At 42.9% G+C, this 13,943-nt stretch overlaps 1 protein-coding gene across 1 annotated transcript in view; it reads left to right on the top strand.

The window, feature by feature from the left end:
- Positions 1–13,943, top strand: part of SAAL1 (serum amyloid A like 1) — a 219,370-nt gene that overhangs the window by 122,960 nt on the left and 82,467 nt on the right. Inside the window, 1 exon segment of the mRNA XM_053720661.1 lies at positions 11,898–12,013. Coding sequence (XP_053576636.1) covers positions 11,898–12,013 — 116 coding nt within the window.

The following is a 13,943-nucleotide window of genomic DNA, read 5'->3' as shown; positions in this document are numbered from 1 at the left end:
CATTCCAGCTCAGCTGGTAGGGGGCAGGTTACGTTTTTTCAAGGAAATTTGGATCAATTCTGTTCACAATCTTTGGATTCAGAACATTGTTTCAGAAGGGTACAGAATTGGTTTCAAGATGAGACCTCCTGCAAAGAGATTTTTTCTTTCCCGTGTCCCAGTAAATCCAGTAAAAGCTCAAGCATTTCTGAAATGTGTTTCAGATCTAGAGTTGACTGGAGTAATTATGCCAGTTCCAGTTCCGGAACAGGGGATGGGGTTTTATTCAAATCTCTTCATTGTACCAAAGAAGGAGAATTCCTTCAGACCAGTTCTGGATCTAAAAATATTGAATCGTTATGTAAGGATACCATCGTTCAAGATGGTAACTGTAAGGACTATCTTGCCTTTTGTTCAGCAAGGGAATTATATGTCCACAATAGATTTACAGGATGCATATCTGCATATTCAGATTCATCCAGATCATTATCAGTTCCTGAGATTCTCTTTTCTGGACAAGCATTACCAGTTTGTGGCTCTGCCGTTTGGCCTAGCTACAGCTCCAAGAATTTTTACAAAGGTTCTCGGTGCCCTTCTGTCTGTAATCAGAGAACAGGGTATTGTGGTATTTCCTTATTTGGACGATATCTTGGTACTTGCTCAGTCTTTACATTTAGCAGAATCTCATACGAATCGACTTGTGTTGTTTCTTCAAGATCATGGTTGGAGGATCAATTTACCAAAAAGTTAATTGATTCCTCAGACAAGGGTAACCTTTCTGGGTTTCCAGATGGATTCAGTGTCCATGACTCTGTCTTTAACAGACAAGAGACGTCTAAAATTGATTGCAGCTTGTCGAAACCTTCAGTCACAATCATTCCCTTCGGTAGCCTTATGCATGGAAATTCTAGGTCTTATGACTGCTGCATCGGACGCGATCCCCTTTGCTCGTTTTCACATGCGACCTCTTCAGCTCTGTATGCTGAATCAATGGTGCAAGGATTACACGAAGATATCTCAATTAATATCTTTAAAACCGATTGTTCGACACTCTCTAACATGGTGGACAGATCACCATTGTTTAATTCAGGGGGCTTCTTTTGTGCTTCCGACCTGGACTGTAATTTCAACAGATGCAAGTCTCACAGGTTGGGGAGCTGTGTGGGGATCTCTGACGGCACAAGGAGTTTGGGAATCTCAGGAGGTGAGATTACCGATCAATATTTTGGAACTCTGTGCAATTTTCAGAGCTCTTCAGTTTTGGCCTCTTCTGAAGAGAGAATCGTTCATTTGTTTTCAGACAGACAATGTCACAACTGTGGCATACATCAATCATCAAGGAGGGACTCACAGTCCTCTGGCTATGAAAGAAGTATCTCGAATTTTGGTTTGGGCGGAATCCAGCTCCTGTCTAATCTCTGCGGTTCATATCCCAGGTATAGACAATTGGGAAGCGGATTATCTCAGTCGCCAAACGTTGCATCCGGGCGAATGGTCTCTTCACCCAGAGGTATTTCTTCAGATTGTTCAAATGTGGGAACTTCCAGAAATAGATCTGATGGCGTCCCATCTAAACAAGAAACTTCCCAGGTATCTGTCCAGATCCCGGGATCCTCAGGCGGAGGCAGTGGATGCATTATCACTTCCTTGGAAGTATCATCCTGCCTATATCTTTCCGCCTCTAGTTCTTCTTCCAAGAGAAATCTCCAAGATTCTGAAGGAATGCTCGTTTGTTCTGCTGGTAGCTCCGGCATGGCCTCACAGGTTTTGGTATGCGGATCTTGTCCGGATGGCCTCTTGCCAACCGTGGACTCTTCCGTTAAGACCAGACCTTCTGTCACAAGGTCCTTTTTTCCATCAGGATCTGAAATCCTTAAATTTAAAGGTATGGAGATTGAACGCTTGATTCTTGGTCAAAGAGGTTTCTCTGACTCTGTGATTAATAATATGTTACAGGCTCGTAAATCTGTATCTAGAGAGATATATTATAGAGTCTGGAAGACTTATATTTCTTGGTGTCTTTCTCATCATTTTTCTTGGCATTCTTTTAGAATACCGAGAATTTTACAGTTTCTTCAGGATGGTTTAGATAAGGGTTTGTCCGCAAGTTCTTTGAAAGGACAAATCTCTGCTCTTTCTGTTCTTTTTCACAGAAAGATTGCTATTCTTCCTGATATTCATTGTTTTGTACAAGCTTTGGTTCGTATAAAACCTGTCATTAAGTCAATTTCTCCTCCTTGGAGTTTGAATTTGGTTCTGGGAGCTCTTCAAGCTCCTCCGTTTGAACCTATGCATTCATTGGACATTAAATTACTTTCTTGGAAAGTTTTGTTCCTTTTGGCCATCTCTTCTGCCAGAAGAGTTTCTGAATTATCTGCTCTTTCTTGTGAGTCTCCTTTTCTGATTTTTCATCAGGATAAGGCGGTGTTGCGAACTTCTTTTGAATTTTTACCTAAAGTTGTGAATTCCAACAACATTAGTAGAGAAATTGTGGTTCCTTCATTATGTCCTAATCCTAAGAATTCTAAGGAGAAATCGTTGCATTCTTTGGATGTTGTTAGAGCTTTGAAATATTATGTTGAAGCTACGAAATCTTTCCGTAAGACTTCTAGTCTATTTGTTATCTTTTCCGGTTCTAGAAAAGGCCAGAAAGCTTCTGCCATTTCTTTGGCATCTTGGTTGAAATCTTTAATTCATCTTGCCTATGTTGAGTCGGGTAAAACTCTGCCTCAGAGAATTACAGCTCATTCTACTAGGTCAGTTTCTACTTCATGGGCGTTTAGGAATGAAGCTTCGGTTGACCAGATTTGCAAAGCAGCAACTTGGTCCTCTTTGCATACTTTTACTAAATTCTACCATTTTGATGTGTTTTCTTCTTCTGAAGCAGTTTTTGGTAGAAAAGTACTTCAGGCAGCGGTTTCAGTTTGAATCTTCTGCTTATGTTTTTCATTAAACTTTATTTTGGGTGTGGATTATTTTCAGCAGGAATTGGCTGTCTTTATTTTGTCCCTCCCTCTCTAGTGACTCTTGTGTGGAAAGATCCACATCTTGGGTAGTCATTATCCCATACGTCACTAGCTCATGGACTCTTGCTAATTACATGAAAGAAAACATAATTTATGTAAGAACTTACCTGATAAATTCATTTCTTTCATATTAGCAAGAGTCCATGAGGCCCGCCCTTTTTTTGTGGTGGTTATGATTTTGTATAAAGCACAATTATTCCAATTCCTTATTTTATATGCTTTCGCACTTTTTTTATCACCCCACTTCTTGGCTATTCGTTAAACTGAATTGTGGGTGTGGTGAGGGGTGTATTTATAGGCATTTTGAGGTTTGGGAAACTTTGCCCCTCCTGGTAGGAATGTATATCCCATACGTCACTAGCTCATGGACTCTTGCTAATATGAAAGAAATGAATTTATCAGGTAAGTTCTTACATAAATTATGTTTTTTTATTGGTGGATGAATTTATCCACCAATCAGCAAGGACAACCCAGGTTGTTTACTAAAAATGGGCCGGCATCTAAACTTACATTCTTGCATTTCAAATAAAGATACCAAGAGAATGAACAAAATGTGATAATAGGAGTAAATTAGAAAGTTGCTTAAAATTTCATGCTCTATCTGAATCACAAAAGAAAAAATTTGGGTTCAGTGTCCCTTTTAAGGACCACAATAGATTCCCTATCTATGACAATATTTCTTACAGAGGTCAGAAAATCCAAAATTATTTACTTTTGCCTCTCTTTGCAGTCTACTGTTTGGCCATCAGTGGCTCAATGTATGGAGGTAATTGGTCTGATGGTCGCTTCCATGGACATCATTCCCTTTGCTCGATTCCATTTGAGAGCTCTAAAGTTATGCATGCTCAGACAATGGAATGGGGGGCCACTCGGATCTGTCTCAGAGGATAGATCTAGATCAGTCGAGAAGAGACTCTCTTCCGTGGCTTTCTCAGGAGCATCTGTCTCAGGGCTCATGCTTCCGGAGACCTTCCTGGGTGATTGTGACCACGGACGCCAGCCTGCTGGGCTGGGGAGCAGTCTAGGACTCGTTAAAGGCTCAGGGACTATGGACTCTGGAGGAGTCTGCTCTCCCCATAAATATATTTGAGTTAAGAGCGATTTACAATGCTCTGATGGCTTGTCCTTAGACCGGTTTATCAGGTTCCAGTTGGACAATATCACCTCAGTGGCTTACATCAACCACCAGGGAGGAATTTGGAGTTCCTTAGCCATGAAGGAGGTGGCTTGGATTGTCCAGTGGGCAGAAGCTTACAATTGCTGTCTATCTGCCATCCTCATTCCAGGTGTGGACAACTGGGAAGCGGACTTGATGAGCAGACAGACATTTCATCCCGGGGGGTGGGATCTCCATCCGGAAGTGTTCTCCAGGTTAATCCTCAAATGGGGGATGCCGGAGTTTGATCTAATGGCGGCGTCTAGGCAGAACGCCAAGCTTCCAAGGTACGGTTCAAGGTCAAGAGATCCGCAGACCCCCCTGATAGATGCTCTGGCGGTTCCTTGGGATTTCAGTCTGGCATATCTGTTCCTCCGTTTGCTCTCCTTCCACCAGTCATTGCTCGTATCAAACAGGAGAGAGCAATGGTAATTCTAATAGCTCCTGCGTGACCTCGCAGAATCTGGTATGCAGACCCAGTGAAGATGCTATCTTTTCCACCTTGGAGGTTGCCTCTGAGGAAGGACCTTCTAACTTAGGGTCCATTTCTTCATCCAAATCTCGTATCTCTGAAGCTGACTGCTTGGAGATTGAACGCTTAGTTCTGTCTAAACGTGGTTTTTCTGAGTTGGTCATTGAGACCATGATTCAGACTCACAAGCCTGTTACTAGAAAGATTTACCATAAGGTATGGCGTAAATAGCTTTATTGGTGTGAATCCAAGTGCTACTCTTGGAATAGGATTCCTAGGATTTTGTCTTTTCTCCAGGAAGGTCTGGAGAAGGGATTGTCAGTTAATTCTCTGAAGGGTCAGATTTATGCATCATCTATTTTGTTGCAAAAGCATCTAGCGGATGTGCCAGATGTTCAATCTTTTTGTCAGACCTGGTTAGATTCAGGCCTGTGTTTCTGTTGCTCCTCCTTGGAGCCTTAAACTTGTTCTTAAAGTTTTGCAGCAAGCTCCGTTTGAGCCATTGCATTCCATAGATATTAAGTTATCTTGGAAGGTTTTATTTCTTATTGCCATCTCTTCTGCTTGGAGAGTCTCAGAACTCTAGGCTTTGATTCGCCTTATCTTATCTTTCATGCAGGTTCTTCATTGTTTTTTTTTCCTAAAGTGGTTTTAGATAGAAATATTAATTAGGAAATGTTGTTCCTTCTCTATATCCCAATACTTCTTCTTATAAGGAACATTTGTTGCACAACTTGGATGTTGTGCGTGATCTAAAGTTCTACCTACAGGCGACTAAGGATTTTCTTCAGTCCTCTGACCTGTTTGTTTGTTTCTCTATAAAGCGTAAAGGCCAGAAGGCTACTGCTAACTCTCTTTCTCTTTGGTTGAGAAGTATGATTAGTTTTGCTTAGGTGACTGCTGGTCAGCAGCCTCCTGAGAGAGTTACGGCTCATTCCATGAGGGCTGTCTTCTCTTCTTGGGCTTTCAAAAATGAAGCTTATGTGGAACAGATTTGCAAGACTGCAACTTGGTCCTCTTTGCATAGTTTTTTCCAAATTTTCCAAATTTGATACTTTTGCCTCGGCTGAGGTTTCTTTTGGGAGAAAGGTTCTTCAAGCGGTGGTGCCTTCTGTTTAGGTCTGCCTGTCTTGTTTTCCCTCCCTAGTCATCTGTGTCCTCTAGCTTGGGTATTGGTTCCCACTAGTAATTGTTGACGTCGTGGACTCTCCATGTCTTAGGAAAGAAAACAAAATTTATGCTTACCTGATAAATTTCTTTCTTTCCGGATATGGAGAGTCCACGACCCCACATTTAAATGTAAGACAGTTATTTCTCCAACATTGGTGTGTCCGGTCCACGGCGTCATCCTTACTTGTGGGATATTCTCTTCCCCAACAGGAAATGGCAAAGAGTCCCAGCAAAGCTGGTCACATGATCCCTCCTAGGCTCCGCCCACCCCAGTCATTCTCTTTGCCGTTGCACAGGCAACATCTCCACAGAGATGGTTAAGAGTTTTTTGGTGTTTAAATGTAGTTTTATTCTTCTATCAAGTGTTTGTTATTTTAAAATAGTGCTGGTATGTACTATTTACTCTGAAACAGAAAAGGATGAAGATTTGTGTTTGTAAGAGGAAGATGATTTTAGCAGACAGTAACTAAAATCGATTGCTGTTTCCACATAGGACTGTTGAGATGAAGTAACTTCAGTTGGGGGAAACAGTTAGCAGTCTTTTCTGCTTAAGGTATGACTAGCCATATTTCTAACAAGACCATGTAATGCTGGAAGGCTGTCATTTCCCCTCATGGGGACCGGTAAGCCATTTTCTTAGTTAAACATAAAAGAATAAAGGGCTTCAAAAAGGGCTTAAAAACTGGTAGACATTTTTCTGGGCTAAAACAATTGCTTTACTAGGCATATTATGCAGATTTTAACTAATTATTGGTATTATAATCTTGGGGATCGTTTAGAAAAACGGCAGGCACTGTGTTGGACACCTTTTTCAGATGGGGGCCTTTCTAGTTATAGACAGAGCCTCATTCTGGGACTGTATAGGGGTTAAATGTAAAAACGGCTCCGGTTCCGTTAATTTAAGGGTTAAAGCTCTGAAATTTGGTGTGCAATACTTTGAATGCTTTTAGACACTGTGGTGAAATTTTGGTGAATTTTGAACAATTCCTTCATACTTTTTCACATATTCAGTAATAAAGTGTTTTCAGTTTGAAATTTAAAGTGACAGTAACGGTTTTATTTTAAAACGTTTTTTGTGCTTTGTTGACAAGTTTAAGCCTGTTTAACATGTCTGTACCATCAGATAAGCTATGTTCTATATGTATGAAAGCCAATGTGTTTCCCCATTTAAATTTATGTGATAATTGTGCCATAGTGTCCAAACAAAGTAAGGACAGTAATGCAACAGATAATGATATTTCCCAAGATGATTCCTCAAATGAGGGGAGTAAACATGATACTACATCATCCCCTACTGTGTCTACACCAGTTATGCCCACACAGGAGGCCCCTAGTACATCTAATGCGCCAATACTTATTACCATGCAACAATTAACGGCTGTAATGGATAACTCCATAGCAAATCTTTTATCCAAAATGCCTACTTATCAGAGAAAGCGCGATTGCTCTGTTTTAAACACTGAAGAGCAAGAGGACGCTGATGATAACTGTTCTGACATACCCTCACACCAATCTCAAGGGGCCATGAGGGAGGTTTTGTCTGATGGAGAAATTTCAGATTCAGGAAAAATTTCTCATCAAGCTGAACCTGATGTTGTGACATTTAAATTTAAATTAGAACATCTCCGCGCACTGCTTAAGGAGGTGTTATCTACTCTGGATGATTGTGACAATTTGGTCATTCCAGAGAAATTATGTAAGATGGACAAGTTCCTAGAGGTTCCGGTGCCCCCCGACGCTTTTCCTATACCCAAGCGGGTGGCGGACATAGGAAATAAAGAGTGGGAAAGGCCCGGTATACCTTTTGTTCCCCCCCCTATATTTAAGAAATTATTTCCTATAGTCGACCCCAGAAAGGACTTATGGCAGACAGTCCCCAAGGTCGAGGGGGCGGTTTCTACTCTAAACAAACGCACTACTATTCCTATCGAAGATAGTTGTGCTTTCAAAGATCCTATGGATAAGAAATTAGAGGGTTTGCTTAAAAAGATTTTTGTACAGCAAGGTTACCTTCTACAACCAATTTCATGCATTGTTCCTGTCACTACGGCAGCGTGTTTCTGGTTCGAGGAACTAGAAAAATCGCTCAGTAAAGAATCTTCGTATGAGGAGGTTATGGACAGAGTTCAAGCACTTAAATTGGCTAACTCTTTTGTTTTAGATGCCGCTTTGCAATTAGCTAGATTAGCGGCGAAAAATTCAGGGTTTGCTGTCGTGGCGCGCAGAGTGCTTTGGCTAAAGTCTTGGTCAGCGGATGTGTCTTCCAAGACAAAATTGCTTAACATTCCTTTCAAAGGTAAAACATTATTTGGACCTGATTTGAAAGAGATTATTTCAGACATCACTGGGGGAAAGGGTCACACCCTCCCACAGGATAGGTCTTTTAAGGCTAATAATAAGCCTAATTTTCGTCCCTTTCGCAGAAACGGACCAGTCTCTAATTCTGTATCCTCTAAGCAAGAGGGAAGCAGGCCAAGAAGCCTACCACTGCTACCAAAACAGCATGAAGGGATAGCCCCCGATCCGGGACCGGATCTAGTGGGGGGCAGACTTTCTCTCTTTGCTCAGGCTTGGGCAAGAGATGTTCAGGATCCTTGGGCGCTAGAAATAGTTTCTCAAGGTTATCTCCTGGAATTCAAGGAACTACCCCCAAGGGGAAGGTTCCACAGGTCTCAATTATCTTCAAACCAAATAAAGAGACAGGCATTCTTACATTGTGTAGAAGACCTGTTAAAGATGGGAGTGATACATCCAGTTCCAATAAGAGAACAAGGAATGGGATTTTATTCCAATCTGTTCATAGTTCCCAAAAAAGAGGGAACATTCAGACCAATTTTGGATCTAAAGATCCTAAACAAATTTCTCAGGGTACCATCGTTCAAAATGGAAACTATTCGAACGATCATACCTACTATCCAGGAAAATCAATTTATGACTACCGTGGATTTAAAGGATGCGTACCTACATATTCCTATACACAAGGAACATCATCAGTTCCTAAGGTTCGCTTTTCTGGACAAGCATTACCAGTTTGTGGCACTTCCATTTGGATTAGCCACTGCTCCAAGGATTTTCACAAAGGTACTAGGGTCCCTTCTAGCGGTTCTAAGACCAAGGGGCATTGCAGTAGTACCTTACTTGGACGACATCCTGATTCAAGCGTCGTCCCTGTCAAAAGCAAAGGCTCATACGGATATCGTCCTAGCCTTTCTCAGATCTCACGGATGGAAGGTGAACAAAGAAAAAAGTTCTCTGTCCCCGTCAACAAGAGTTCCCTTCTTGGGAACAATAATAGATTCCTTAGAAATGAGGATTTTTCTGACAGCGGTCAGAAAATCAAAACTTCTAAGCTCTTGTCAAGTACTTCATTCTGTTTCTCGTCCTTCCATAGCGCAGTGTATGGAAGTAATAGGATTGATGGTTGCAACAATGGACATAGTTCCTTTTGCACGAATTCATCTAAGACCATTACAACTGTGCATGCTCAGACAGTGGAATGGGGATTATACAGACTTGTCTCCGACGATTCAAGTAGATCAAAAGACCAGAGATTCACTCCGTTGGTGGCTGACCCTGGACAATCTGTCACAGGGAATGAGCTTCCGCAGACCAGAGTGGGTCATTGTCACGACCGACGCCAGCCTAGTGGGCTGGGGCGCGGTCTGGGAATCCCTGAAAGCTCAGGGTCTATGGTCTCGGGAAGAGTCTCTTCTCCCGATAAACATTCTGGAACCGAGAGCGATATTCAATGCTCTCAGAGCTTGGCCTCAACTAGCAAAGGCCAAATTCATAAGGTTTCAGTCAGACAACATGACGACCGTTGCATATATCAATCATCAGGGGGGAACAAGGACTTCCCTGGCGATGAAAGAAGTGACCAAGATAATTCAATGGGCGGAGGATCACTCCTGCCATTTGTCTGCGATCCACATCCCAGGAGTGGAAAATTGGGAAGCGGATTTTCTGAGTCGTCAGACATTCCATCCGGGGGAGTGGGAACTCCATCCGGAAATCTTTGCCCAAATAACTCAATTATGGGGCATTCCAGACATGGATCTGATGGCGTCTCGTCAGAACTTCAAGGTTCCTTGCTACGGGTCCAGATCCAGGGATCCCAAGGCGACCCTAGTAGATGCACTAGTAGCACCTTGGACCTTCAACCTAGCTTATGTATTCCCACCGTTTCCTCTCATCCCCAGGCTGGTAGCCAGGATCAATCAGAAGAGGGCCTCGGTGATCTTGATAGCTCCTGCGTGGCCATGCAGGACTTGGTATGCAGACCTGGTGAATATGTCATCGGCTCCACCATGGAAGCTACCTTCTTGTTCAGGGTCCATTCGAACATCCGAATCTGGTTTCCCTCCAACTGACGGCTTGGAGATTGAACGCTTGATTTTATCAAAGCGTGGGTTTTCAGATTCTGTAATAGATACTCTGATTCAGGCTAGAAAGCCTGTAACTAGAAAAATTTACCATAAAATATGGAAAAAATATATCTGTTGGTGTGAATCTAAAGGATTCCCATGGAACAAGATAAAAATTCCTAAGATTCTATCCTTTCTACAAGAAGGTTTGGAGAAAGGATCATCTGCAAGTTCTCTGAAGGGACAGATCTCTGCTTTATCTGTTTTACTTCACAAAAGACTGGCAGCTGTGCCAGATGTTCAAGCATTTGTTCAGGCTCTGGTTAGGATCAAGCCTGTTTACAGACCTTTGACTCCTCCCTGGAGTCTAAATCTAGTTCTTTCAGTTCTTCAAGGGGTTCCGTTTGAACCCTTACATTCCGTAGATATTAAGTTATTATCTTGGAAAGTTTTGTTTTTGGTTGCAATTTCTTCTGCTAGAAGAGTTTCAGAGTTATCTGCTCTGCAGTGTTCTCCGCCCTATCTGGTGTTCCATGCAGATAAGGTGGTTTTGCGTACTAAGCCTGGTTTTCTTCCGAAAGTTGTTTCCAACAAAAATATTAACCAGGAGATAGTTGTACCTTCTTTGTGTCCGAATCCAGTTTCAAAGAAGGAACGTTTGTTACACAATTTGGACGTAGTCCGTGCTCTAAAATTCTATTTAGAGGCTACTAAAGATTTCAGACAAACATCTTCCTTGTTTGTTGTTTATTCTGGTAAAAGGAGAGGTCAAAAAGCGACTTCTACCTCTCTTTCCTTTTGGCTTAAAAGCATTATCCGATTGGCTTATGAGACTGCCGGATGGCAGCCTCCTGAAAGAATCACAGCTCACTCCACTAGGGCTGTGGCTTCCACATGGGCCTTCAAGAACGAGGCTTCTGTTGACCAGATATGTAAGGCAGCGACTTGGTCTTCACTGCACACTTTTGCCAAATTTTACAAATTTGATACTTTTGCTTCTTCGGAGGCTATTTTTGGGAGAAAGGTTTTGCAAGCCGTGGTGCCTTCCATTTAGGTGACCTGATTTGCTCCCTCCCTTCATCCGTGTCCTAAAGCTTTGGTATTGGTTCCCACAAGTATGGATGACGCCGTGGACCGGACACACCAATGTTGGAGAAAACAGAATTTATGCTTACCTGATAAATTACTTTCTCCAACGGTGTGTCCGGTCCACGGCCCGCCCTGGTTTTTTAATCAGGTCTGATGAATTATTTTCTCTAACTACAGTCACCACGGTATCATATGGTTTCTCCTATATATATTTCCTCCTGTCCGTCGGTTGAATGACTGGGGTGGGCGGAGCCTAGGAGGGATCATGTGACCAGCTTTGCTGGGACTCTTTGCCATTTCCTGTTGGGGAAGAGAATATCCCACAAGTAAGGATGACGCCGTGGACCGGACACACCGTTGGAGAAAGTAATTTATCAGGTAAGCATAAATTCTGTTTTTTGACTAAAACTCAGGCACCTCTACACCTGTGTTATTCCTTTTTCCATTTCCCTTCGGTTGAATGACTAGGGTTTATGGGTAGGAGAGTGACACTTAACAGCTTTGCTGTGGTGCTCTTTGCATCCTCCTGCTGGCCAGGAGTGATATTCCCACTAGTAATTTATGACGTTGTGGACTCTCCATATCTGGAAAGAAAGAAATGTATCAGGTAAAGCATGAATTTTGTTTTTGTGTATTTACAGATTGCTGCTGACTTGTGTGTCTCAGGTAGATACAGCAAGCACTTGGGTACAAAGGATTAGGAAGCAGTCCTCTGTCCGAGAAAGCCTCTGCTTTATCATGAGCAGCTCCACCAATGGTACAGTATGGTTCTCAACCATTACTACTATCTGTAGGTATTTTCTTCATAAATGGAAAGAGTCCACAGCTGCATTCATTACTTTTGGGAAATAAGAACCTGACCACCAGGAGGAGGCAAAGACACCCCAGCCAAAGGCTTAAATACTCCTCCTACTTCCCTCATCCCCCAGTCATACTTTGCCTTTCGTCCCAGGAGGTTGGCAGAGAAGTGTCAGAAGTTTATTTTCGTCTCTTATGGAGGGTAGTACTCTTCGACATGGGACAGTAGTTTTAAGTAATCCTGTCAGTCTCTCAGTGAGGACTTGGATGAAAGTTAGAGTCCGGAGATGCAGAAAGAGTGTTTCTGCAAAACCATCCCGACTCATTTTAACAATTCCTCAAGCAATCGCCATTGTCGAACTTCGCCTTTCTTCTCTCAAGTCCATGGCGGAGGCGAGGCTACTATCCGCCACACTTGAAGGGCCGTGTTCCTGTTCCACGGTGTAGATTTTCCGGTAAGATCGTTTCATTTTACTTCTTCATGAATGTACTGTAACTCATTTGTTCCTGCGAACTTGCATGAAAACTACAGGGTCTCAGTGGGACTTCTTTAGTATCTTGGAATCAAGGGTTAATATCTCCTGAGGGGGATTATTGAACAGGGTTTTTTTTAATCATGTTTATGTGATTCAACCTGCTTATGTGTAGTGTTAACTGGGCTTGTGGCTTTTGGAATATAACAGCCTTTTGAAGTTATGCTACCTTACGGTTGGGCACGCTTTTTTTGGACTGTACGGTTCACCTTGTGACCGGGCGTGTCTACGTTCTGGTCTCCCATTTCCGCATTCCTGACTGTGTGGCGACGGAGAATTCTAGTCGGCTGGTGTCTGGTTCATAGGAGGTGGTGAGGGCCCCAGCCATTGTGGGTGTCAGATGCTGTTTAAATTGTTTTACATATAGTCCATTTTTGGGTATCCTTTATCCTGTAATGGAGGAATGCTGATGTTGAGATTGGTCAACTTTCTGATTCATATTCTTCGTCCTGTGACAAATGCGAATTGGCCTCATTGACTCAGGTCAGTCGGTTATGTTCTTTAGGCCGTCCTAGAGCGCCTTATTCCTCAGGCTTGGGGATTCAAGGGACTGCTGAGCCATCAGCCTCGGGGGGCCCGGTCCTCCAGGAGGCGAGTTACCTACTGCTCCCTACTACTACACATGCGGGTAACCCAAGTTGTGTGGGTGGATTTTTCGCCCCGGAGGTTGTGGCATGTTTTCGCTTTTACATACTTTTGGTGCTTGTGCGTCTACAAAGTCCAGATGTTTATTTGCGATTGTGCTCGTGCCCAATTGCCCCAGGTCTCTCGGCCACTGGAGTGCATGTGCATTTCCCTGCAGGTGTAACTGTTCCTGAGTATTGTGCCTTTCATTACAGGTGGGCTCGCCTTTGTGTTTTACTCCGACATGTTTTTGAGCTGTTTAGGGGCTTTATCCTTCTCGGTTATGGGACTCATCAGTCTCCTCCTTCGAATGGCTCACCTCATTAGACATGGGGGGGATGAAGTAATCTCCTTTAAGTCTTGTTACGAGATCCTTCCCAGCTTTGTTGTAAGAACAGGGTTTCCATTAGGCTGGTCCTGTGGATCTTCTGTTCTTCTTGGTCGTTAACCCTCGGGTTGTCTGTTATTTTATCCGGGTAGGATGAATTTTATTTCTTTTTCATACTATGTTTCCTGCAGGAACTTAAAAATCTCTGGGATAGATACTCGCTGTTTACTTCTACGGAAGTTGTTCGGGACACATTAGTACCATGTTTGTCTGTTTTTCTTCCTCCCTCTCTGAGGGCGGATTTAGCCAGCTTGGCAGTTATGACCCTGGTTGCAGGCTGGTCCTGCTTGGGTTCAGATCTTCTGTCTCGCGGCTTATTCAGACACGTGGCACCTATTATACCT

The sequence above is a fragment of the Bombina bombina genome, chromosome 7 (assembly GCF_027579735.1).
Source record: "Bombina bombina isolate aBomBom1 chromosome 7, aBomBom1.pri, whole genome shotgun sequence".
Classification (NCBI taxonomy): domain Eukaryota; kingdom Metazoa; phylum Chordata; class Amphibia; order Anura; family Bombinatoridae; genus Bombina; species Bombina bombina.
This window is presented reverse-complemented; position numbering and strand designations above follow the sequence as displayed.